General features: G+C 35.9%; 1 protein-coding gene across 1 annotated transcript; it reads left to right on the top strand.

Annotated features, from left to right (window-relative positions):
* Positions 1–21,887: 21,887 nt before the first annotated feature.
* Positions 21,888–22,619, top strand: LOC141690932 (uncharacterized). The gene has a single exon (XM_074495686.1). It carries the CDS (start codon positions 21,888–21,890, stop codon positions 22,617–22,619), a length of 732 nt encoding a protein of 243 aa, XP_074351787.1.
* The last annotated feature ends 4,416 nt before the right edge of the window (positions 22,620–27,035 follow it).

The following is a 27,035-nucleotide window of genomic DNA, read 5'->3' on the forward strand; positions in this document are numbered from 1 at the left end:
CTTTTTGGACAAACTGGGTATTTATTTGACATTTCGATAAGTCAAGTTTGAGTTCTCTATAAGAGTAATTTAAAATGATTTCTCGACATGTACTTCACTTTTCTAAATGACTTATCGATAGACAAACTCCATATATCTATTTTTGAGTTCTCGACAAGTCAACTTCTTTTACTATAAATACCCAGACTTCTTGATACATACTTACTTACAAGTTTCGAGATCTAAAGTGACCTAGCTTTCAATCGATAACCGTTTTCTCTCTCGTTTTTCACTCTTTCTTAGAAATCTTTCCTACCCATTCATTCTCATCAATCAATTATGGCTCAAAATGTTGCTAGGGAATCTATTTCGGAGAAAGGAACTAATTATCTTGCTTTCACTGATGCAAACCAAGCTCCTAATAGTTTCAAGGGGTTTGTAAAACTGCTGTCTGAATCCTATCTTGCAGGTGCCTTAACTGCAAATCCAGTACTGTATCTAGATGTGCTGCATGATTTCTGGACTACAATTGTAGTGAGGACTGATGTTAACAACAATTCTCTCTCTCTGGTGGTGACATGCACAATTGGAGGCCAACAAATAGAATTCAATGATCAAGATGTGAATAGAGCTTTGGGGCTGCCAACTGAGAATTTGGTGGAGGTGCCAACTCCTGATGAGCTGACTGAGTCTATGGACTTCATCAATTATGGTGGGAGAATCAACTTGTCAAGCTTAACATAACCAATCTAAGGAAGGAGTGGTCATTCATCTTTGACTCTGTACTAAGGGCCTTTACTTGCATAAAAACTGGATATGACAATATCTCAAGCGTTGTGCAAAAGCTGGTGTATTCAATTGCCCACAATATACACCTGAATGTTGGTCTACTGATCCTGGAAGAACTTGCAACCAGGCTGATTTTGCCCCTAACAGCTAGAGGTAAGGAAATATTCTTTCCTAGATTTATTATGTCCACTTTAAATAATAAAGTAGCTGACATACAACTGTTGAATGGTATAGATAGTACTAAGATAGGCAATTGTAAGCAAGTGTCCAAGATAATATTTGGCTCACTTACTACAAAGAATAAGGTCAATGTAAGTCTGAAAATCACTCCATTTATGTTGGAAAGATTTAGGACTTATCCTTATCCTATGCCTGACATAAGATCAAATGCACAATCTAGTACATCTATGATTTATAAACCTGTGGAAGTACAAACACAGGATCACCAACATGGATCTTCCCAAGCTGTAACCATTCTTTCACAACCTTTAGAAGCTAGGAAACCAACTACCTCATCTTCTCAAAAAGGTGAGGTCAGTAAAAAGAAGAGAAAGAGGATGAACCTAGTTGTGCTAAATGAGAGTGGTGAGGAGAAAACTGAAAGAGTACCACCTCTGGTCAAAAGATCCAAAAGAAGTAAACAAACTGAGCTGACCACTCTATCTTCCTCTACATCCTCCCAACAGGATGCAGTTGTAAAAATAACCAGGAGTGAGTCTGCACAGCCTGCACAAGAAGCAATTCAAGTGTATGGTAGGAGAAATAAGGAAGGCACTCACTGTGAGAGTACATCTCTAGAAGCTCCCTCATCTATTCATGGGGAGCTGCCAACACTCAAAACTGAGCAAAAATTTCTTATATTCCAATTATACTTGACTCCATTTCTCAAGTGCACCAAAAATCAAGTGACTTAGCTCAAGAAGCTTTGCTCACCACCCCAATACCTCATTCAGATGGTGAGAGGCTACATGCTGGGGTAGACCTTGATGACACCATCACAAACATGGGGGGTTCATCGGTCTTTACTGAAGACCCCATGGATATCTCTAATGCACCTTCATATGCAAAACAGTCCTCACAGACCGAAAGGTTTGAGGATAGTACTCCTGAGGGGGAGCTATCTAAATCATCTCTAATTCAATTAGAGGTTCCTTATGAAGGAACAACTCCCCTCATAACCCTAACAAAAATTGCCTCTGCAGTTGAAGCTAGGAGTACAATTGCCTATGACATGTTATAAGAAAGGTAAGCTTAGCACATTCAAGTGCCAGTGTATTGCAAGACACACAAGGGTTTGAGGCTGGTGCACATGGAAGTAACCCAATCAAATCCCCTTCAATTCAATTGGAGGTTCCCACTATAAGTGGAGGACAACACACTGTCATAATCACAGAGCAATCTGTGAGTCAAACTGTGACCCCAGTCATAGATGCTTATGCACTCATTTTTTTCTGGTAAAATGAGTATGATTAGCCCTATATGGTCTTCCCCTAATCATATGATCACAGATTAACTCTTCTCAGCCACCTCTTGTTTCTGTAGGACAAACAACAATTGTGCCTTTTATGTGAGAGTAAGAGAAATGATTGAGAGAAAAATAGAGAGGCAGGCTCCTTCCTGGTAAAATAAGAGTTAGAATGAGTGTATGGATTTAAAAATCCTTGTGAGGTAACTCTGACTCTTAAAAGTCATGAGACTAGTGCAGTGAGAAGTAGTGAGACTACTTATTCAAGAACAAAGAGCTTAGGATTTTCCTATTCTAATCTACTTGGTAAACTCATCACTATAGACTTCACTAAAACTTGAAGCTGTTGATAGTGTTCTACATGAACATTGACAAAGGCTTGAACAATGTGCATCTAGCTGGATCTTTCTTCCTGAAGATAATGTCAAAAAGGGGGAGAATATATCTAAATGCCAAAACAGCTAATCGATGTTTCCAGATAATAGTATTCTTTTCTTGATAGGGGGAGAAGGAAGAATAAATCTATATGCAACTCACAAAAGAAGATCAGATGGGAAAATTGAGTTCTTGGGTTTTGCATTTAGATAAAGTTTTGACATCATCAATCAGAACTTGTGCATAATTTCATAATGAATAAGTTGGGGGAGATTGTAATATATATTAGATGATGTCAAAGATTACTGAAGCTGACAATGTCATTATCAATCAGTTAAGCTTGGGGCCAACCCTAAGTAAGTTGTATTGTTATCTAAATTTATATTATGTACTTGTAACACTTAAAGTTTGTAAAAATGCAAAGGAGCAGACTGGAGTCTTTTTCCTAAAACAGTATCAAGCCTAAGGATTCTATCTGGAAGAACATCAAGAAGATCATGCCTCAGAAGAATTTTGAAGAAGCTTGGAGTTGAATAAATCTGTTTGGAGAAAAATGTTCCAAGTCAAGATCTCTACAAGTCACAGATTTAATGTTATAGAGAAGTCATTCGAGAACTCCAGAATGACTTATCGAGAAGTCATTCAAACTCCAGAGAGTACCGACGGATAAGCAATATCTACTCGACGGATGAGCTATATATCCACTCGATGGATGAATAACATCTAGTCGACGGATGAGCAATATCTACTCGACGGATAAGCTATACATCTACTCGACGGATGAGCAATATCTACTCAACGGATAAGCAATATCCACTAGGAGTAGAGAAGTCAGGAAAGCTACTTGAGAACTCAAAAAGATATCTACAAGTCATTCCTTCACTAGAGAACTCAGAGTTATCGACAAGTCAATATCCATTCGAGAACTCAGAGACATCTACAAGTCAACTAAAATTATGAAGACTAGAGATCTCGATGAGCTGAAGACCTCTACAAGCCAAACTCATTATGGAGTACTAGAAATCTTGATAAGCCTTTGTACTTCTCGAGATATCAAGTGTTCAAATGAATCAAACTGGAGATCTCAAAATACAGTCTCAAAGTACAGAATTGCAGATCAATTTAATATCCAAGATAAACAATCAACAAACAATCCAACAGCTGGATTGACAAGTCTACAAAAAGCAGCTTGAAGTGTGTGCAAGATCAATGGAAAAGATTAATTGACAGAGGAGGATTAAAGTAAACACGGGATGCTAAAGATATGCTAAGCCAGAAATGGAAGATTTGCTTTTCTATAAATAGAAATGACAAGTGACAATTTAGAAAAGCTAATAGCATGTTTATTATCCACTGTGTAAACCAGCAGTTAACTGAGCTATAAAGTTAACACTGGTCCTCTAGTTAGAAGTAACAATTTAGATCAAAATTCTTGTAGCACTCTCGAGAAGAAGTTGAGCTCTTTAACTTCGAAGATCTTAGAAATTTTGTAGCAAAGCATCTTAATTTTTAATACAAAAATTAAATGAGTTTTGAAGATCCGTGTTCTTTATTTTGTGCAAGTTTAATTTCTGCATGAACACTTTTCTATACAAGATTTAATTTACTTTGTTCAACCGTTATCTTTCAAGAAAAGCCTAAAATTAGAAAAATACATTCACCCCCCCTCTGTGTGTGATTCATTACCTAATAGTTGGCTTCCTATTCTTGAAAAATTGGTAGGGTGTCATGCATTTTTCTTGATTAACCAAAGAGATATTCTGAGTGTAGCATGCAATATTCATAGCTTCATCCCAGAAGTATGTCGGTAACTTTGATTCTTCTAGCATTGTTCTAGCAGCTTAAATAAGAGATCTGTTTTTTCTTTCCACCACTCCATTTTGTTGTGGAGTTCTAACTGCAGAAAACTCATGCATAATCCCATTCTCTTCACAAAATGATCTCATCACAGAATCTTGAACTCGGTTCCATTGTCACTCCTGATTCTTCTTACTTTGAAATCAGGATGATTGTTGACTTGCCTTATGTGATTGATGATAATTTCACTAGCTTCATCTTTGGACTTTAGAAAATATGTCCAAGAGAACTTTGAGAAATCATCTACAATTACTAGGCAATATCTTTTCCTTGAGATGGACAACACATTGACTGGTCCAAACAAATCCATGTGCAACAGTTGCTAAGGTTTTTCAATTGTTGAATCAAGCTTCTTTCTGAATGATGTTTTAATCTGCTTTCCTTTCTAGCAGGCATCACACAATCCATCCTTAGTAAACTCCACTTAAGGAATACCCCTGACCAATTCTTTCTTGACTAGCTCATTCATGGTCTTGAAGTTTAGATGGGACAGCTTCTTGTGCCATAGCCAACTTTCATCTTGACTTGCTTTACTGAGAAGACACGTTACTGATTCTGCATTTGATGAGTTCAAATCAGCTAGGTACACATTCCCTTTTCTCACTCCAGTGAGAACCACTTTGTTGCTCTTTTTATTGGTCACAACACAGGCTTCTGAATTAAAAGTGACTAAGTTGCCCCTATCACAAAGCTGGCTGGTACTCAACAAATTATGCTTGAGTCCATCCACTAGGGCAACCTCTTCAATGATGACATTATTTTTTGATATCAGGCCATATCCCACAATATAACCCTTGCTGTCATCTCCAAAAGTAATACTTGGGCCAACTCTTTCCTTGAACTCAGTGAGTAGGGTAGAATCTCCAGTCATATGCCTTGAGCAACCACTGTTTTGATACCAAAGATTCTTTATGTTTCCCTGCACACATCAAAACCAAATCAAGTTGATTTTGGTACCCAAGTTTCTTTGGGTCCTGCCTTGTTATCCTTTTTCTTTGGTTTCTTAGGTTTGATCTAATTTGACTTGGGGATCTCAGATTCGTCCTTAATCATTTGAGTTGGACCTTTGAAGCCAGTCATTGAAACAGAATTATCATGCACATTTTGGTTTATATGAAAAGGCATGCTATTTGCAAACATGTTATTCCAGTAAGGCATGCTAAATGGCATTTGTGGCATATTAAATGCAGCATAATAAGGATTAGGTGTAAATGGCATATTAGCAAGTTGTGCATTCATATTCAAAGCAGGCATAGCATTCATAGGCATTGCAGGCATGGCAGTCATGTTGGGAAAAGAAGAAGGTGCAGTCATGGGAGTAGGCATAGAAATCTTGCAATTAACAGACAAGTGATTAACACTACCACACGTAACACATATTTTTCATGGAGCATATTTATCAGGTGTGTAGTTGTTATGTTTGTTAATCCCTACCTTCCCATTTCTATTGTTTGTCCTTTTTGCTTCTGTTTTAACCTCAATCTTTTCAAGTATGTCATTCAATTGCTTGATAGACATATGACCAACATTAACTTTATTTTCTTTTCTAATTTGACTTGATTCTCCTGGAACAAAGTTTTTAGAAACTGATCCATGTTTCTCATTCAATTTAACTAACTTAGCTTTGCTAACTGGTTTACTCACAGCCGATATATGTGGCTCCTTCTCTCTCGACGGATAATCCTTTTGATTATCCGACGAATGATTTTCATCATCCGTCAAGTCCACATCTATAAAGAGTCCTTCAACAAGATTGGAATCAAGTTTCTCTTTGCACTTTTTCCAGGCTGCATCACAAAAGGATTCTATACCTTAAACTTTAATAATTTGAGCATGAACAACTCTAGATGATTTCCATGCTTTAATTACTTCATGTTCTCTCTCAAGCTTTTTCCTTAAAATCTCTTCTTTCTTCAAAGACTCAGTTAATTCATCCTTAGCAGTTTTACACTCAATTTTCAATTTTTCAAATTCAATAAATTGAGACTCTAGCACATTATTCCTCTCACTTAAAAATATATTGTTTTCTTTAATTTTAGCATTTTCCTTAGTGAGAGACTTAAGTATAACACGCAAGTGATATAATTCTGTAGACATGTCATTTATTGCATCATTACACTGAGCTTTAGATAAAAGTGCTAAGTTAGTGGTGATTACCTGATTGCTTGAAGAACTGGCCTCTATTTCATCTGATTTGGCCATTAGGGCTAGATTGACATAACTTATTTCTTCATCTTCATCCAATCCATCTGCAGCCCAGTCATTTTCTTGTGTAATAAAAGCCCTTTCCTTTTGCTTGAGCAACTCAAAGTATTTCTGCTTATAATAGACATGCTCAAACTTTTTTTGCTGGAATCAGACTTTCTACACTCACTAGCAATATGACCTGCCAAGCCACATTTGAAATACTTGAATTTTGACTTATCAACCATGTTTCTATTTGGCTTGGCTGCTCCAAAATTCTTCTTGAATTTGAGCTTGGAAAATCTTCTGGATACAAATGCTAGATGCTAATCAATATCATCCATGTTATCATGGCTTAACTGATCTTCATTCTCAGCTACCAGCCCTTTACCCTTGCTTTCACAAACCTTTGATGTAGATTTAACAGCTTCCACCTTTATCTCTTTCTCCTTCTCTAACTCAGTAACCAGTGCTATGGATCCTCCTTTCATCCTTCCTTTATCCATCCTTTACTCTTGCTTTATTTTAAGCTCATAGGTTTTCAGGATACCATATAGTCTCTCCAAGGTGAACTCCTTATAATCCTTAGAATTTCTCAATAAGACTGTCATTAGCTTCCACTCCTTTGGGAGAGATCTAAGGAACTTGAGGTTAGAGTCTTTTATTTGATAGACTCTTCTATGCAGCTTCAGAGCATTTAATAGCTTTTGAAATCTACTAAATATATCAGTGAGTGGCTCACTTTCTTCACAGTGGAAATGCTCATATTGCTGAATCAGGAGCTGCATCTTGTTCTCCCTCACTTGCTCAATACCATCACAAATAATCTGTATTGTGTCCCAAACCTCTTTGGTTGTTTTACAGTTAATGATGTTATCAAACATATCACCATCAACACCATTGAATAATATGTTCATGGCCTTCTTATCCTTCTTGACTTGCTCAATATCAGGATCTGACCATTCATGCCTAGGCTTTGGAACAGATGGTTCATTGCCGGTTGCAGCGTTCATTGGTACATGATGACCTCTCTCTATGCAGTCCACATAAGCCTCATCTTGGGAAAGAAGATGTAGTTGCATCTTCACCTTCCAGTGATGATAGTTGTCTTTGTCCATAAATGGAATTTTAACTCCAACATCCTTCTTGTTCATCTTGTTATTTGTTGTGATCTTTATACTTTTTGTTCTTCAAGAGCTTGCTCTGATACCAATTGTTATTCCCTAACAATACAACAAGATTTACAGAAGGGGGGTTGAATGTAATTCTGGCTACTTTTTGAGATTTAAAATTGTTCTAACTTAATATATATAACAGTGTTTGATTTGCAACAGTGCGGAATGAAAGAGTAATAGAAATCAAAACACTAAGTAATAAAACACATGCTTTAAAACTTTCTGGTGGATTTGAAAGTATCCACCAGATATATATATATATATATATATATATATATATATATTATCAGATTGAGAACTCTGTGAAGCTTTGAATAGCTCATAGCTGCTTTACAAGTTGAACAAACAAAACTACATATAAATTCTTACAGAATACAGCTTGATATGTTTCTGTAATAACCCCAATTTTTGGAAATTTTTGAAACCCTTATGAATAGTGATTTTGCAGATTATGCTGAATGAGAAAACTTTTCATGCCACACTATGCAGGGGTTCTGTTATTGATATTCTGAGATTTTATTAGTACTCTATATGGTATATAAGTGTATGTAAAGATCGTCAGAATCCAATTCCGAACACTTTGATTTTTCCCGGAAATCCACTAGATACGGAAAGAATTGAGTATAAGGTAACAGGATAAAAAGGATTTAAAATAAAGGATTATAATAGAGGATCATAAAAGGATTATAATGTATTGAGAAAGGTTAAGGAAACCCAGGTAATAAGATCCCGGGTATGATCCCTCAAACGAGAAACGAGAACGAAAGTTAAGCGAACCGTATAACAGATCAGCGGTCATTGGGCAAACAATTAGGAAGTTAATCAAGGAGGTTAGGGATGATGAGGTTATCCAACCAATAAGAAGAGGGCAAGTAAGGGATGATGACATCATAAGCATGACATAAGCATGACATAGGAGGGAAGGAGGTGTGGATGAATGATAACCACACAAAGTTCAAGGTTATTAAGGTAATTAACCAAAATCTAAACAAAAACAACCAACCAAAAACAAATCAAAGCAAAAACACAAAATCATCTCTTTCTTCCAAGCTTGCTCTCTGCTTTTCCCCATTTTCAAGAAGAAGAATTTCAAAATTCAAGTTCCAAGCTTCCTTAATTGGTAAGATAATTATCTAGTACTCCTTATGCATAGATATAACTATTCCATGAGTTTAAGCTTCAAATTCCTTCACAATCTCTTCCAATAATTCAAGGAAGAAGATGGTGAATAGTAACTTTCAAAGAAATAACTTGAGTTTCTTGAATTTTTATGAAAGTTTAAGGTTATACAAGCAAGGATCAAGGTTCTTTAGGCATTCAAAGCTCTTGTGTTGTGTTAAGAAGCTTCAAGAAGGTATAAACTCCAAACCCTAGTTTTAATTTTGAGTATTTAGGAATGGTTATGAGTAATATAGTATATGTGAAGCATGAAGCTTGTTTGTTTAGAGTTTGGGTTGGAGTGGTAGTGGTATGAATGTTGAATCTTGTTGATTTGTTAAAGGAATTAAGTATAGTTTAAGTTCATGATGAGAATAACGTAAATTGGAAGAACTTGAGGTGTTGGGACTGTTGTAGTGTGTTTTGGATGGATGTTGGTTGTATGAATGAATTGGGATTGATTGGTGATTGATTTGGATTGGTTTAAATTTGGGAAATCGCGTAAACATAGCCGTCGTAATGCCCAATTTACTTTAGACTATTTTTGTTCTTAACATTACGACCCGTGAACTCACTGCTAGGTTTTGACCATTGCCATGTTTAGATAGTTCATGTTACGAGCTTCGTTTTGATATGTGGTTCGTTTGAATCCGATGTACGGTTTAGGAGAAACGACCGTTTTAAGTAATGGCGTTTCGCGACCGAACCATTACCCCTCGCCTTACTTTGAAACATAGGTTAAAGACCTTAAAGGACTAATTGGAGTATGAATCATTTATGTAAAGTGGATTAGGCAGTTGGTAAGGTGCTCGCGAAAGAATCGCCTTAAAACTCTTAATGGTTAATTTGTTAAAAATGGTGGAGTCGAGGGTACTCGAGCGACTTAAGTAAATCGTTAAGCGCGAAAGCAAACGTTAGGACTCTAAATGGTTAAAGTCTAGTTTCTTAAGCAACAGGGTTTAATTCCGACTTATGTTGTTCTTCATAGCTTATCGGACCCACTCTAAGCTTAAGTCTATCCGGGAGCACTCAGGCAAGTTTTCTACCCATATAACTGTTGTTATGATGTATATGTGTACATGCATGATCTTGCAATAAATGCATATTTGTTATTAGCAAATTCTTGCGATATATTCTAGCATGTGATATGGTATATATGCATGCCTGTTTCATATTCTTGATTTATATATCTGTTGGTTCAAATTCTTGTAGTTGCATAATACCTATGCTAGAGATAAGCGGTATTTGAGTATACCCTTAGTATAGGGGATCAAAAGGTGAACTTTTTCTAAAACCGGGAGGCGAGGCTCCCGAGTATAATATATATTTATATATATATACATATATATATATATTGATATAGTTTTTAAAACTATTAATCGAATAAGGTTTATTCGATAACTTTATTTTATTTAATGAATATTATTACGAATATTCATTCGAGGGCTTATGACTCCTTTTATTTTATTTAATGAATATTATTTCGAATATTCATTCGAGGGCTTATGACTCCTTTTATTTTATTTAATGAATATTATTTCGAATATTCATTCGAGGGCTTATGACTCAGTTTATATTATTTAATGAATATTATTTGGATATTCATTTGAGGATCTCAGACTCCGATTATTTGCTGAGATATATACTTTATTTTATTAAAGAATAAGGTGTCGATAATCAAACTTATTTTTTTGATTATTCAAATAAAGATATTACTTTCGAATAAGTATATCTTTGGTTATTTAATACTCGTTTCAATTATAAGTTTTACAACTTCTACTTCGAATATTTTTATAAGGATTATCTTTATGAGAATATTATTTAAATAATAATATTCAGATATTTCTAATATATCGGGACTGATTTATTTTAATAAATCAGCAGTACTCCAAACATTCTTAAAAAAAAAATGTTTTCGAGTCTTCAAAATGATTTTTAAAGTTAGAGTGGACCCCAAAACTCATTTTTATATTTAAGATCTTCCTTTCAAAGGGGATTTAAATACTCGCTCAAAACCTGGGGGATCCAGCTCTGTGGTGTATTTTACATTCGCAACGTGGTTGCTGTTTTGAGAAAACAAATGAATTGATTACTTACCCAACGTTCGGGAAGTAAGCCCATCTAATTGAGTCGGCATAAGCGACAGGCCGGGGTACGGTCTATCAAAGTGTAAGTGGCTGGGTGGCAGTCCATCAACGCGTAAGAGGCCGGGTGACGGTCCAGCACAAGGTCCTAATGAGGCCAGGGTGATGACCGGTGGGGGATTCACCCATCTACTAGTAGAAAAGGTTACTTATTGGTATCTTTGCCTGATCAGCAAGATATCAAGTTTATGCCAAAATTCTTTTTTTCCAAATTCATTGGATATTGCAACTCTGTTCATACTTTACATGACAGAGGTTTTCAGGAAATGTATGAGAGATATATATAGGTGTATATATATATCGGGACTTAATGAAGTATCTCGTAACTTCATTTCATTCAATAATATTTCAAAGATTGAATCTATTCAAGTATTATCTTGTAGTCTCATCTATGTGATGAACTTTTGAAACTAATTATAACTTGAACGGTGGTAGTTCAAGTAGTATTTGGAAAAGATATAAGTATATTGGAGTATCTTGTAACTTCATCTTTTAAACTTATATCTAGTAAATGACTATCTTATGCATGTCAAAGATTTTCAGAAAAACGTTGAGACAAGGTTAGATATATGAGATCACCTTGCAACGATAGTTTTATACAGTTATAAACTGGAACTCTGTGTATAATATGCATGGAAGAGGACTTCCAAGATTTTGAAAAGTATATATGTATATATACTGAATATTTTGTGACTTCATCGCATTAAGATATCAAACTTGGTTCATTTCTTTTGACCAAGACTTTCATGAGTACTATAAGAAGGCTCATATATTGTTAATCATTATACATATTATTTTGGTGGGCTTGCTGCTCATCCTTGCTTTCTTCTTTCATCACATAACAAAAGATAGAAAAGATGAACAGGACCAAGCTCCCGATTCGCAAGCGGTTAGAAAATGTTCCGCAGTCTTCTGGAAGCATTGATGCCGCCGTAGCTGAGGTAGGAGCTACCAATAGGCTAGGTTTTCAACTATTGATGAACCAGACTTATGTATAATATGAATTGTAATAATGGCAAGGAATATGTAAATTTATTCAAAACCCTTTTAAGGTGTAACGGTTTATAATTGTGGAATATAAGAACTTGTGTTTTTTTTGAGTATTCATCTCTGAGACTATAACTTGTGGTGTGTGTGTTTATTGTGGGGTCACAGTACAGAGTAGTTGATTGTTTATTAAGATTGGGTGTTATTAAGGGAAATGGAACTCGTGACAACCCGGATCCCCGACCCCGGATTTGGGGGTGTTACAGTTTCTCTGAAAAATAAGCTTGCTTAGTTAAATGTTCTACTTGCTACACTTGGTTTATATATTACCAAGTTATATGACAGTAAGACAAGATAATAAAACAAAACTATATCTAGTCTAACTCCATGCTGCTTCATTGCTCTATTCCAGCATCTTTGAATATCTTCACATTAACATGGAAATGGTAATGCTTCTTTGTTCTCAAAATCCTGCTTAACAGGCTGCCACATTCCTTTTGCAAATACCCAACGCACGTGACTGTGTTGTCACTATCAACAATTATTTTGAATATGATCATCCGTCGGGAGTAAGTTGAACATCCATCGGGAATATGTTGATCATCCGTCGGGAGCCTTGTAGATCATCCGTCGGGAGTCTATCTGTCACTTGACTCTATTTCACTTATATAGAATTACAAGACATTCCATATTTACAATTAGTCAACCTATTATACATATCAATCTAGTAGTAAACATGACTTAGAGAACCCTACACAATATACTAGACTAAAACATGTTGTTTGCAGAAATGTGCTACATTACTTATTTGTTACATAAGCTACACTCTCGATGGATGTCAAATTGTCATCTGTCGGGACTATAAAGTTCATCCATCAGGACTATATTAGATCATCCATCGAGAGTTACAAAATTCACTAAGTCAAATCTACTAAGGTGTTTTGTTCAATTTATCATCAAGCTCACAACATATTCCTAACAGTTATCCTCCAAACTGTTGCTTCTGCATTATTATTTGACTGCCAGGTGTAACTGTTAAATGGGGGGAGATTGTTAAGCAAGATTGAATAAGGGGAGGTTCTTCATCTTAGGGGGAGAGATCATGGGTTACGAGTCAAATAGAGTAATAGAAAGAAGCCATTAATATGATAGCTTATATATTTGAATTGGCTCTTTCTTTTTGTAACTTTTAATTTATATTCAAAGGTGTAAGCAACCCTTTGCGGTTTAACTTCTTTATATAAGAATTACTATGTGAAATCTCCTATGTTTTTTTATTTCATTTTAAAGTTTCATTTTTCGCTGTATTTTAGAGTTAAAATGAAGAACATACATTTACCCCCCTGTATGTACCTTTTGGACCTAAAATTAGTATCAGAGCTTGTTGATCGATATACAGATCAGATCCGTTAGATTAGAGGGTTTGTGTTGATTTTGATTTTACGAAGACTGAGAGTGCTTTCACGGTATAGATATGATGTCAGGTTTGTTGGTTTTAACTTGATTGGATTTTGGTATTGTTGACTAACTGGGTAGTTGTTTTTTGAGAAGATATATTGCAAAATATTCTCAAATCTGAAAATATGAGTTCTCAAAAAATTAGTAGTATTAAGGTTCCTCAGTTCCGTAATCGTGGTATAATCTATGAAAGAAAAAATGCTTTTATATATTTGGGCTTTAAATCCAAAATATATGAATGTCTTAAGGAATGGAAGACATGTGTCGATGAAGGAACATCCAACTGTTGCTGGAACTCAAGTTCTACGTCCTAAAGCTAAATGGACTGCAAAGCATATGGAATTGAGTGGATTGAATGAAGGCCTATAACTTATTTAGGTGGACCCCATGGATGATGATATGAGTCACCAAATTATGGTTTGTGAAAGTGCAAAGCACATGTGGGAAACCATAGAACTGCTGATAGAAGGTACTGAAGACGTCATGCAAAATCGACTGGATATTTTGACTTCACAATACGAGGCTTTTAAATCTTTTCCAGGAGAAAATATAACCCAAGTCTTCGAAAGGCTAAATAAACGGTTGAATGAATTGGGTATACATGGTCAAAATTATCCTCAAAGAGAAGCTAACCGTAAGTTCATGATGACCTTGCCTCACCACTTAGAGAATAAAGTTTCATCTGTTCATGAACTTGCTGATTTTGAGACCATGACACTTGAGAAGTTCTATGGTAAAATAAATAGATATGAGATGGAGCAAGAACAAAGGAAAATCATCTATGGTGCTAGTACAATTGATAACAAGAATTTCGAATTACTCAAGACAAGTTGCGCTTGTTGCAAGTGATTACAAAGAGTTAGACATAACTGCTGTAAATCCAAAGTCTAAAGCTTAAATGCCCTTTGAAGTTGAAATGGATGATGAAGAATACTCTGGAAATCCAAATGAGTATGATACTATGGAAGAGCTGCAAAGTATAAATCCCAACATGGCCAATCTTGTTGCAATGTTTAGTAATCTCATATTTAGAAGGAAGACTGGTCAAAGGGGTTCTGGAAGTAGCTTCAAAGGACGGAAGTCAAATTCATCTCCAGGGTCTAGCTACAAGAAAATGATGGTCAATAGAAGCAAGTTCAGATGCTACAATTATGATGAGTTTGGACACTTTGCCACTGAAAACAGAAAGTCCAAGCAAGCAAAGGATAAAGGGAAAGTTTATCAGAAAAGGGATTCTTGTAGTTCGAAGAAGTATCCAGTAAAATCTTACATAGATGAAGGAAAGAGATGCGATGATATTGATGATGAAGAAAAGAAATATGGAAATCTTGCACTGATGGCAGAATCTTCTTCACATGTACAATTTCCAACCGTTCATGCTTTACCTGCTGATAATTTATGTGAGAATGAACACTGTGTTACTTTTAGATAAACTATCTTAGTGTATGACAATGCAGTTTATTATGATAAATTTAAGGTACAATGCAAGACTAAGGAATGTGTCAAGCAATATACTGCCTTAGGAGAAGTCTATAAAAATAATTGTACTAAACTAAGGTGCACCAAAGAGACTGTAAGTGAATTAGAAGAAGAACTAAAGAAACTTCAAATTGAAAATATAAGTTAGTTCTTGATAATATCACTTTGGAAAATCTTAAGCAGATAAATCAATATTTAGAGCTTAAGGTTTAAAAGCACCTTGAGACAGAGAAAGAGCTTCGAAGCAATAATGCAGATTTAGATAAAAAATTATATATATTACTGAGGTTGCTAATCTTGTTAAGAAGTTCATAGCCGATCAAGTAGTTGGTGGAAAAGTTGGGATAGGTCTAGACAATGATGAACTTAGAAAATCTTCTAATAAACAAGTATTTGAGGATGACACTAAGGAGAAAGTTATCAATCCCCTAGTACACCTCATGTTCTTAAAGAAGTTAAGAAGCCTCTTTTTAAGAAATCCATTATTGAGCCCTTTGATGAAGATAATCTTTATATTCATCATGAGATGCTTATTGAAGATTTTAAGAGCTCATGGAGAAAAAAGTAAAGAAACCTATGTTTGTTGCTAGTGAGACTGATCAATCTGTGTTGGACTAGGTTTTACTTCCAAGACTAAGGGAAACAAGAATAGAAATAGCAGGATATGAGCTAATGGCCCTAGGAAGTTATGTAATAAATGTGGTTATATTGGTCACCTTACACATGCTTTTAAAAAGGTTAAAGTAGACAATTCTAGGAATGCTATGTGCATAACATGCCTAACATGCCAAAATCTTTAAAGTGTAATAAATCTGTTTGCATACCATGTGTAGTTTGTTTCATGAAACTTACCTTGATTCCATACACTCACATAGTACATCTCATAATCATGATAAACATGCTCATAAGAACACTGTTAGATCAAAGACTGTGAGCCCTCCTAAATCTAGGAAAGTGGCACATGTCAACAAGCTCAAGAACAAGTCTGTTGGTGATTCTGCAAGTGACAAGGAATCGGTCAATGATAAAGCAAAAAATATTAAGCCTGTGAATTATGTTAAGAAAAATGCTAAATATTCAAATGCTTCGAAGTCCCTTGGACCCAACTTAGTTTGGGTACCAAAGAAAAGTTAATCCCTTTTATTTTCAGGGCGTTACAAAGAAGAAGGTCATTTGGATTCTGGATAGTGGATGTTCAATGTGACAACCGGTAAATATTGAAGTTATTTTTATAAGTGCGATATATATATATTCTTAAATATTTTGTGTTATAAGGTCGATTATGCAAATTCGTTATATATTGTGTATAATTTTGTCGTATGACATTGCGAGTGTTGTTGGAATATTTTAAGCGTGTAAATTTCGTACGCGAGTAAGATTTTCGCTACGCGATTAGTAAATAATAGAGATTTCTCGCAAGTTAGTAATATTTGATTAGTTGCGATTAGGCGATAAATTTTTATTTTAGTATTGTGGAATATAATCAATTTACATGCAATTATTTGTGTTATTTATAATGTGTTAAGTGTAATTTTCATGATTTATTTGTTAGTATAATAATATGTGAAAAAATATTTTAATATAAAATTTTGTTTGAAATTTTTTAAAACAACTTTATTAAATTCCTAAAATCTCATAGTATTTATGATATTTCTTGGGTAATTTATGGATTTGTATTCTAATTACTAAAAATTATTCTTTTAAATTATACTTTTATTAGTTATTGAATTACAAGCATACCCTTGCATGCAATTTCCACTCAAATAGAGACCAAGGGTAGGACTGTCCTTTCACTTCCCACTAACTCCTTTTGACCAATAAAACCTTGCATGCAATAGTTGGCTATTAGTGGATGAAGGACAAAAGAGTAAGTTCAAATTCCACTACCATTTTAGTGAGACAAAAACAAATTTATACACTCCACTCACATCATTTATTTTCCACCAACATCACTTCACTCTCTTTCCCTCTCTCTCGGCCACGCCTTCAACCCCCTCCCCTCTCATTTTTTTCTTTTTCATTTCTTCATCCTCTTGCATCTTTCAACCCCTCTAAGCAAAGGACAATTTCACTTGGTTCTATATCATCATTTAAGGTGAGTTTTCTTAGTTGTATGTAATTAAAGCCAAGGGTTTAACTTTGATTCTTGTGAATCTAGAGTTGAACTAAATGTGGCTTATAATACTTGAGCAAGATATGGTCTTGATGAAGTGTTATGCTTCTACTTTAAAGCCATGATCTTGGCCTCAAGCATTCGGCAATGACTCCAAGGAGCCGAATGGGTTTTTGTGCTTTGTGTGTTAGTTTTATTTGATTGCAAAAAGAGAGAAGCTTTGCATGTGACTTTTAAAGAACCTATGATCTTTTAAAATGTATTTTTACAAAGTTTCTATCCTTGCATGCGATGATTTTTACACTAAAAGTTGAAGTTAATGCTTGCATGTCGTAGTATAAATGATATTTCGAACAAATGTGTTATGTGACTTGAATTTGAGTTTTTGTGCAATGAATGCTATGGTTTTTGCTTTAAAATGCTAGTATGTTATGTTCCTTAATGAGTTATGATTAAATCTTGTAGCCATCAAGTTGTCACCTTGTGTTTTTGGTTCAAAAATTTGCTTAGAAGTTCACATGTAAAATCTACTCTGCTATGCTCTTTGTTTTTGCCTTGGTAAATGACTATTATGGCTAAGTTTATGCTCGTATTTTTCCATAGAATGATAGTTAATAGGGTTGTGTACAATGTATAATAGATTTGTGGGCTTGCATGTTGGTTTTGGTGTTGATTTGGGAGTTAAGGTGGAAGGAGGTACACTAGGCACTTTATAGCAGAATTTTTCACTCTAAGTATAGGCTGTTTTAGGTGAGTTTTGGTGAGGCCTTGCTAGGTCCAAGTTTACTGGAGTTAGGACATGAGTTATAATTGAGTCCAAAAGCCTTAGTTCAACAAGAAACTTATATTTAGGTAGGTGCACACCCCCATAACCGAGAGTAACTTAGGGCAGAGTGAATTTGGGGGAGGCTGGTCAAGAGTCAACTTTGGGAAGAATCCTAGAGAGGCCTAGGTGAGGCCTTGTCATGGAACCAAGTCTGAGAGTTAGGTTTAGGTCTTAAGAATCCATGGGAATTGGTTTTATTAGAATGCCCCGAGTAGAATTTGAGATATCGGCTAAAGAGCACAGGACATGCAAACTGTTGCTCGTAGGGGACTTCGGTGATAGTCTTGACCTTTGGAAACCTTTAGGAGTGAGGCCTTTGAGTCTCACCAACTTTAAAAGTAAGTTTATAGTCCTAAAAACCTGTAGGAAGTTATTTGAAGTGAAGACCCAAGGTGGAGGCACCCCATTTCCACCAAGAAACCCGAGAGCACCCTTTCGAGTGGCATTAGGAAGATTTAGTGGTATTTGTTGTGTTTGGGACTTAGAAGTGAAGAGTCCGAGTGTTGCACATCATCTTTAGGGTTAAGTTAAGGTCAATGATAGTTCTTATGTGTTACTTGCTTATGTGCTTAGGTGTTTAGATGATATTATAGTATAAATAACTAGTAGTATATGCCATGTCGTTATGTATTTATGTGAATATGTGGATTACTTGAATTGTATGCAATTAAGTTATGTGTAATCATAAGTTTGTGTAATTGTAATTATAATAGGGGTAAAGGTTAGTCTAGAAGATTATAGGATTATAAGTCGATAAAGGGTGAATAGTAATGAGATTAATATAATGTGTAGGTTCTGAAGCGGAGGAGAAGACTCGTGCCGTCAAGATCGAATAATCTTAGAACTTTTGGAAGGCAAGTTACTAATTTCTTATGCTTAAAATTTTTGGTAAGTTACTAATTTCTTATGCTTAAAATTGTTGGCAAGTTACTAATTTCTTATGCTTATAATTGTTGGCATGTTACTTACCTCTTTATTCTTATAATCATTGCACATACATACATTTCCCATGAATGCTTAGTTATAACAACCCCATGGCCATAATTATTTCCAAAACTTCCGTTAATCACTCTTAGCTTGATTTGTACTTTACCTTCAAATGTTCTTCCCTTGAATCTAATTCATTTAAGTTGATACCCAATCTTTCCTCGGCATCCATGTTATAAATCAATAAAATAAATGTTTTCTTATCTTAGTGGATTGGACCCAGACGCAAGTCCTTTTCACGTTATTGATAGGCTCACATACAGCATAGGGATCCCATTATATTTGAGAACCCAACACAGTTCTGGATTACTTCGGGGCTGATCACCGGCTGTAATTCGTAGCGTCCTAAAATGATTTTGATGATTTGATAATTATAAAATGATTGCCCGATGCCATGATACCATATGCCATGTTTCGATTATTATGATTCTACCATGTTTTAATACTATAGCATATTGCCCGATATCATGATTCCATATACCTTGTTTCAATTGCTATAATTCTACCATGTCTTCATATTATAACTTCATGTTTCTTATTGTCATTCTCACAATTATCCATATTCCCCCTTGATTTATGAACTCGTGATTTTGAGATAATGTCTTACTTAGTAGAATGATTAGTACTTGCTGAGTGTTGTAGCTCATTCTCTTGTGTTTAACCCTGCTCTACAGCTAGCAATCATGGTTCGTACCAAGCAGACCACCCGTAAGTCAACCGCTAGGCAGGGTAAAGACCATTTGAGGGCGTAGGTAGAATATATATAGATTAGGCGGAATCCGCCAGTATGTAATCGTGGTATTAGTTAGAGGGCTGTTCCAAACTCTGAACTTGTAAAGAACTTGGGATTGTTGTTATTTTGGTTGGGTTGTAATAGATCATTATCGTTCTTTGGACTTATAAGTTTTGTAATAATTATGGTTCTCTTTTATTTAGAGTGCGTGTGTTGGGGTGTGACAGTTTTTGGTATCAGAGCCTAGGTTTAGAGTCCCTGGACAGCCCAATTAGGACCATAGGAAGTATGAGTATATATATTATTATTATCGGGAGTGCCAATACGCGACATTCGAATAAATCGTATCTGACCTGTGTGTATATATTGCTTGACAGCAACGTGCACATTCATCATCTTCGATTCCGCTGAGCGACACAATTGCTTTTTCTGTCTATGCTGCCTTAAGAATGCATCTTGACTTTGTCCAAGGAAAGTATATCAGGCTGATGGAATGTCTTAAGGAGCTCTATGGCAGTAAGCAAGTGATGGGTGATAGACCTAAGGGGAAAACTATTTTGAGGCTCGAATCATTGATCCAGGTGGCCACATCAAGATTAGAGGAGATGCCCATGCACCGCGACCGGACCAGTCGGATTACTGTGCAGACGATAGTGGATGAGCTTGGGAGTGTGGTCAAGATGTTACGTGAGGACACTACCCCCGACATTGCGAGAACCCGTAAGGAGGAGACCGAGGAACCTGAGGAAGAGTCTGAGGAGGAGGCTTAGGACGAGCTTTAGGAGACTTGACCTTTAGTTGCTTGGATTAGGCTGTTCCTTTTATTACCATATCATTTATTTCCATTTCTAGACTCTCGTACTATTTTAATTCGAATCTGTAATCGTATTTGTACCTTGTGATTCGTACCTTCCGACTTGAATCATGTTAAATTCAGTTATGCACTTTCTTTGATTCCTATAATTGCTCCTTTAAAATTTCTTGCTTATCACCATGCATCACCTTTATTATTTGAAAACTGTATACCATGATGACTGCAAAATAATACCCTAATTCTGTATCACTCAAACTGTATAACTCTTATTTCAGAAAATGGCACCTAGAAGAGCCCGAGGAAGACCTACAAATAACCAAGAAAATGACGGAGAAAACCAAAACCCTGATATAGCACAACTTGTGGAGTTGGTATGCCAACAAACTGCTATCATAGCCCAACAACAACTACTTCTTCAACAGATGCAACCCCCCTCAACCACCCCCAGAAGGTGTCACTACTTTCAAAATATTTCAATCTGTAAAACCCCCAAAATTCAAAGGAACACAAGACCCGGTAGAAGCTCATGCTTGGCTTAAGGAAATATAAAAGGCCTTTGCCTTAACGAATGTTGGAGATAACCAAAAGGTGGAGTATGCCACTTATTTTCTTAAAGGTGAATCAAACTATTGGTGGGAGTCGGCAAGAGCTTTAGAAGCTGCTGAAGTTATTACTTGGGATAGGTTTAAGAGAATGTTCTTGGATAAGTATTTTCCTCGCTATATGCAAACACAAATGGAGATGAAATTCTTTGAGTTAAAGCAAGACAACATGACGATCGGTGAATATGAGAAGAAGTTTACAGAACTTTCTAGGTTTATGGGAGAGTATGTTGATTCTGAAGAGAAAAGGGAAAAAAGGTTCCAGCAAGGATTGAAGCCTTGGTTAAGGAGTCGTGTGGCAGCTTTTGAGTTGACTACTTATGCTGAAGTTGTTCAGAAGGCAATGGTAATTGAAGGTGAGAGTGAGAAAAATCAAAAGGAGAAAGGAAACAAGAAGAGAAGAATTGATACGGGAGAAGAAGGCTCAAGTTACAAGGGCCAGAATCAGAGGACTAATCAAAGGTTTAAACCTCAGAGTGGACCCGGAAACTTTAAGAAGAATTTGGGAATAATTCACAAGAAACAAGATCTCAATCAACCAGTGGACAGAAACCCCCGCAAGGATCAGTTCCAGAATGTAAGATTTTTAATAGGCGACATACGGGAATCTGTAATAAGGCAAATATAGTTTCTTTCAAGTGTCATACGAGGGGCCATTATGCTCATGAATGCAAGAATCAGAAGGCCAACATCACATGTTATAAGTGTGGGAAACCAGGACATGTCTCATGAGAATGCAACATAGTGGGTAATAACCAATTGATGCAACTGACTACTGCACCCTACCCTGTGAATCCAGTAACTCCTATGCCAACCCCATCATTCCCAATACCTCTCAATCAACCTCAGATAACATCATCTTCAAATCTCCCAACTTTGACTTATCCAGCTCAAGCGAGAACTTTCAACATGAACGTGAAGGATGCAATTCAAAGTACCGATGTGGTGTCAGGTACGCTTTCTGTGAATGCTGCTAGTACTAAAGTATTGATTGATTCGGGAGCTACCAGATCATTCATTTCAAAATCTTTTGTTGATAAGTTGAATTGTGAAACCCAATTGATGCATGAACCCATATCCATTATCTTAGCTAATCAAGATAGAGTATCTATAAATCATATTTGTCCTCATTCAATAGAGATAGCCAGACTCGTTTTTCCTGCGAACCTTATTCCTTTCCAATTAGGCGAATTTGACGTGATCTTAGGAATGGATTGGTTGACAAGTTTTAGTTCTCAAATAGACTGTAAGGATAAAAGAGTAGTATTAAGTACACGTCAAGGTAAGAAAGTAACGTTCAAGGGCCAGAAGCAAACTCAGACATTTCTCACCTTGATGCAAGCAAAGAAGTTGATTCGAAAAGGATGCGAGGCGTATTTGGCGTATGTAGTTGATAAAGGTAGAGAAGTTTCAAATCCGGAAGACATTCCAGTAGTAAGAGATTTTCAGGACATTTTTCCTGAAGAACTTCCTGGCTTACTCCCGGACATATAAGTTGAATTTATAATAGCTCTTGCGCCCGGCATCGAACCCGTTTCGAAAGCTCCATATAGGATGGCACCAACGGAGATGAAGGAATTAGCAAAGCAAATACAAGAATTACTAGACAAGGGATTTATAAGACCGAGTGTTTCACCGTGGGGTGCACCAGTGTTGTTTGTGAAGAAGAAGGATGGAAGCATGCTACTTTGTATAGATTATCGAGAATTGAACAAGTTGACGATTAAGAATAGATACCTTTTGCCTAGAATTGATGATCTGTTTGACCAACTCAATGGAGCCTCTTATTTTTCGAAGATTGATCCGCGATCGGGATACCACCAATTAAAGATTGAGTCTGAAGACATACATAAAACAACTTTTCGAACTAGATATGGACATTACGAGTTTCTCGTTATGGCTTTTGGGTTGACGAATGCACCAACTGCTTTCATGGATTCAATGAATCGAGTATTCAAGGAGTATTTGGACAAGTTTGTCATAGTTTTCATTGACGATATTCTGGTATATTCAAAGACAGAAGCTGATCACGCAGAACATCTAAGAATAGTCTTGAAAGTGCTGCGGAATGAGAGATTGTATGCCAAGTTCTCGAAGTGCGAGTTTTGGTTGGCTGAAGTAAGATTTCTAGGACACATTATTGGAAGAGAAGGAATTAGAGTAGATCCTGAAAAGATCGAAGCGGTAATGAATTGGGAGAGACCGAAGACGCCAACGGAAGTGAGAAGTTTTATGGGACTAAAGGGATTTTACAGGAGATTTGTAAAGGATTTTTCGAAGATTGCCGTACCACTGACCAAATTGACAAGGAAGAATGAAAAGTTTGAATGGACGGAGAAGTGCGAAAATAGTTTTCAAGAGTTAAAGCAAAGATTGGTAACTGCTCCGGTTTTAGCATTACCAGACGACAAGGGAGATTTTGTGATATATAGTGATGCCTCTTACAAAGGGCTTGGATGCGTATTGATGCAACACGGGAAAGTGATAGCGTATGCTTCGAGACAACTTAAACCATATGAACAGAAGTACCCGACTCGCGACTTAGAGTTAGCTACGATAATGTTTGCCTTAAAGCTATGGAGACACTACTTATATGGGGAAAAGTGTGAGATATACACAGATCATAAGAGTCTGAAGTACCTCTTTACTCAGAAGGAGCTGAATATGAGACATCGGTGATGGTTGTAATTGGTCAAAGACTACGATTGTTCGATACAGTATCATTCGGGAAAGGCCAATGTAGTAGCAGACGCTTTGAGTAGAAAGGAAAGGTTAAATATGATAACAATGCCGAAGGAATTATTTGATAAAGTTGAAAAATTGCAATTAGAGCTTTGTGATCATGGAAGAGCGGAAGAAATGTGTTATGCCAAAGAGTGAAAGCAGAACATCAGAAACTAAGTGGTTTGATTCAACCATTGAAGATTCCAGAATGGAAATGAGAAATATTGCCATGGATTTTGTAGTGGGTTTACCACGAACACGTTCTGGACACGACGCGATTTGGGTGATAGTTGACCGCCTTAGGAAATCGGCTCATTTTCTTCTAATCAATGAGAAGTCTTCGTTAGACAGACTAGTTCATATGTATGTACGCGAAATCGTGTTATGACATGGTGTACCTATATCAATAGTTTCGGATCGAGACCCGCGATTCAACTCGAGATTCTAGAGGAAATTTCAAGAAAACCTTGGGACATAATTAGACATGAATACGGCATATCATCCACAAACCGATGGCCAAAGCGAACGAACAATCCAAACCATTGAAGATATGTTGCGAAGCTGTGCAATTGATTTTTCGGGAAGTTGGGACGATCATCTACCACTCGTAGAATTCTCGTATAACAATAGCTACCATTCCAGTATTGGCATGCCACCATACGAAGCGTTATATGGATGAAAGTGTAGAACACCGACGAGTTGGGATGAATTTGGAGAAGGAAAGATTTATGGACCTGAATTGATTCAGCAAATGAAGGATACTGTCACTGTGATCAAGAAGAGACTCATTGCTTCTCAGGATAGACAAAGGAAGTACGCAGACCCCGTCTAGAAAGATGTAAAATTTGAAATTGGGGAACTTGTGTTACTAAAAGTATCACCATGGAAGGGTTTGACCCGATTCGGTAAGAAAGGGAAGTTAGCGCCAAGATACATTGGACCTTTTGAAATCTTGAACCAAGTAGGGAAAGTTGCTTATGAGTTAGCCTTACCGCCACAATATCAGCATGTGCATAATGTGTTTCATGTCTCATTCCTAAAGAAGTATAATCCAGACGCCAACCATGTGATAGAAATTGAACCAGTGGAAATTCAGGCTGATTTATCGTATGAAGAACAACCCGTGCAGATAATGGATCGACAAGAGAAAATTCTTAGAAATAAATCAGTAAGTTTGGTGAAAGTTTTATGGAGGAATCCTAAAGTCGAAGAAGCAACGTGGGAATTAGAATCTGAAATTCGAAATCGATATCCTCAATTATTTAGTGAATAAAATATGAATTTTTGCAGACGTGATTATCTGAGTGTTTTGATGATTCCATGTTGTAGAGCATGTTTTTCTGGTCAATTTCATATATTATACTTCAAAAATAGAGTTCAGTATCATATAGGGATTAAGGTTTGATTTTCTAAAAATTATTTGCATGTGTTCTTGGTGTTCTTGAAGAATTCTGAAAATCAAAGTCAATTTTGAAGGTGTTATTGAACACCAAATCACAAGTATTTGTAGCCGTTTTGAAGCCCTCAATCTTCTCTATCTATATTTGTCATCAAATCATTTCAACAGTTGGTAAATTTTAAAATCGATTTTTAGGGTTTTTATTCGAGAATTAGGGCTTTTTGATTGGGTGATTATTTGCTTGTTTGGATGATTCGGATAGATTATATGTTTAATTATCTTCATTTTGGCACTTGAATCTTGATTTTTGGTTTAGAAATGACTAAGTTCAAGTTTTTCCGGAAAAACTCGAGAAAACCCGCCAGCTTTAATGGCTTTTTGGCCGGAGTTGATAACTGGTGGGCTGTAGTTCGGCGATAATAGCATTTCTGGGATCCTGGGATAATTTAGAACATATTAGGATTAAAAACCAACTCGTTTGGTTCATGTTTGGCTGAGATCGGAGCTTCGCCAGTTATCCGGCCGGTCACCGGAAACTGGGGAACACCGGTGGTGTTCTTCGTTCACCCGACCCGTTGCCTGACCCGACAACCCGTTTTTCTGACCCGGGTTTCGACCCGGTTTTAATTCTATAAAACCCAATTGCAAATTCTAAAATCTGTTTCTGCATTCTTTTAATTAAAATTATTTTAAAATTCTATTTTTATTTCTAAAATTTCATTTTAAATTCTAAAAATCATTATTTTAATTCTGAAAAATTTATTTTTAATTCAAAATGAATCCAAATTATTTAATTAATTAATTTTAGTTGATAATTAATTATTTGATTAGTCAATTAATTTAAATATTAATTGATTAATTAATTTAATTAGTTATTAATTAATTTAAATTTATTATTTAATTAGATTTAATTATTTATTTTTGATTTAAAAATTTTGAAAAATAGTTTCGAGCTTTAAAATATTATTTTAATTATTTTCCAGGCTCGATAATTCTTATAAAATTATTTTCGGGTGTTCGGGCCCTATTATTTAATTAATAAATGATTCGAAAACCGTTTTAATTCCGAAAAATGTTCAAAAATTCATAATAAATCAACCGTTCATCCGTTTAATACGAAATGAACGCCTCTAGACTCAGAAATATATTCCGCTTTCAATAAAAATACTTTTCAGACCCAAATCCTTTTGTTTCGAAAGGTCGCTTGTTTTACGAATCATCCTGAGTCGATTATTGATCGATAAATCATATTTTGACCCGATTTCTGTTTTAAACGTATTGAGTCAAACCTTTTGGTGAACCGAGTCATATGTGATATGAATTATGTGATACATGAGTTATGTGCTATGTGAATTATGGGTGTATGTGGTTCAAGAGTCCTTTGTTTGTCTGTTATATTTATGTGTGGGCTATTGTATGGGTAGTCGATAGGCTTTTGACGCGCATTTCATCGAGTGATTATCGTTTAGGTGATTAAAGTTATATCTTTTAATTATAGATGCGGATCATTCGAGTTGATCAGGATAAGACATTGGATAAAGAATAAGATGGAATGGTATTGGGTAGCAGACTTCTAGTAATCGCATGAGCAACATAGCAGTAAAGTGTTGGAAGGGAAGACGATGATGTTTTGAGACAGAATGTCAGAATTGATGCGTCATTGCGAGTGTGACTAACTGTTAAAATCCAAAGGCAAGTATCCCTATCATCACTTATTGTTCAAGTGATATTTATCTTGAATCCTATTATGCAAGTATTGCTTTTCTTATTTTCAGTTCAAAATAGAT

Source organism: Apium graveolens, chromosome 10 (genome assembly GCF_009905375.1).
Source record: "Apium graveolens cultivar Ventura chromosome 10, ASM990537v1, whole genome shotgun sequence".
In the NCBI taxonomy this organism is placed as follows: domain Eukaryota; kingdom Viridiplantae; phylum Streptophyta; class Magnoliopsida; order Apiales; family Apiaceae; genus Apium; species Apium graveolens.

Excerpts from the sequence above, each read along its gene's own strand:
- LOC141690932 (XM_074495686.1), top strand. The coding sequence starts at position 21,888 with ATGCAACTGACTACTGCACCCTACCCTGTGAATCCAGTAACTCCTATG.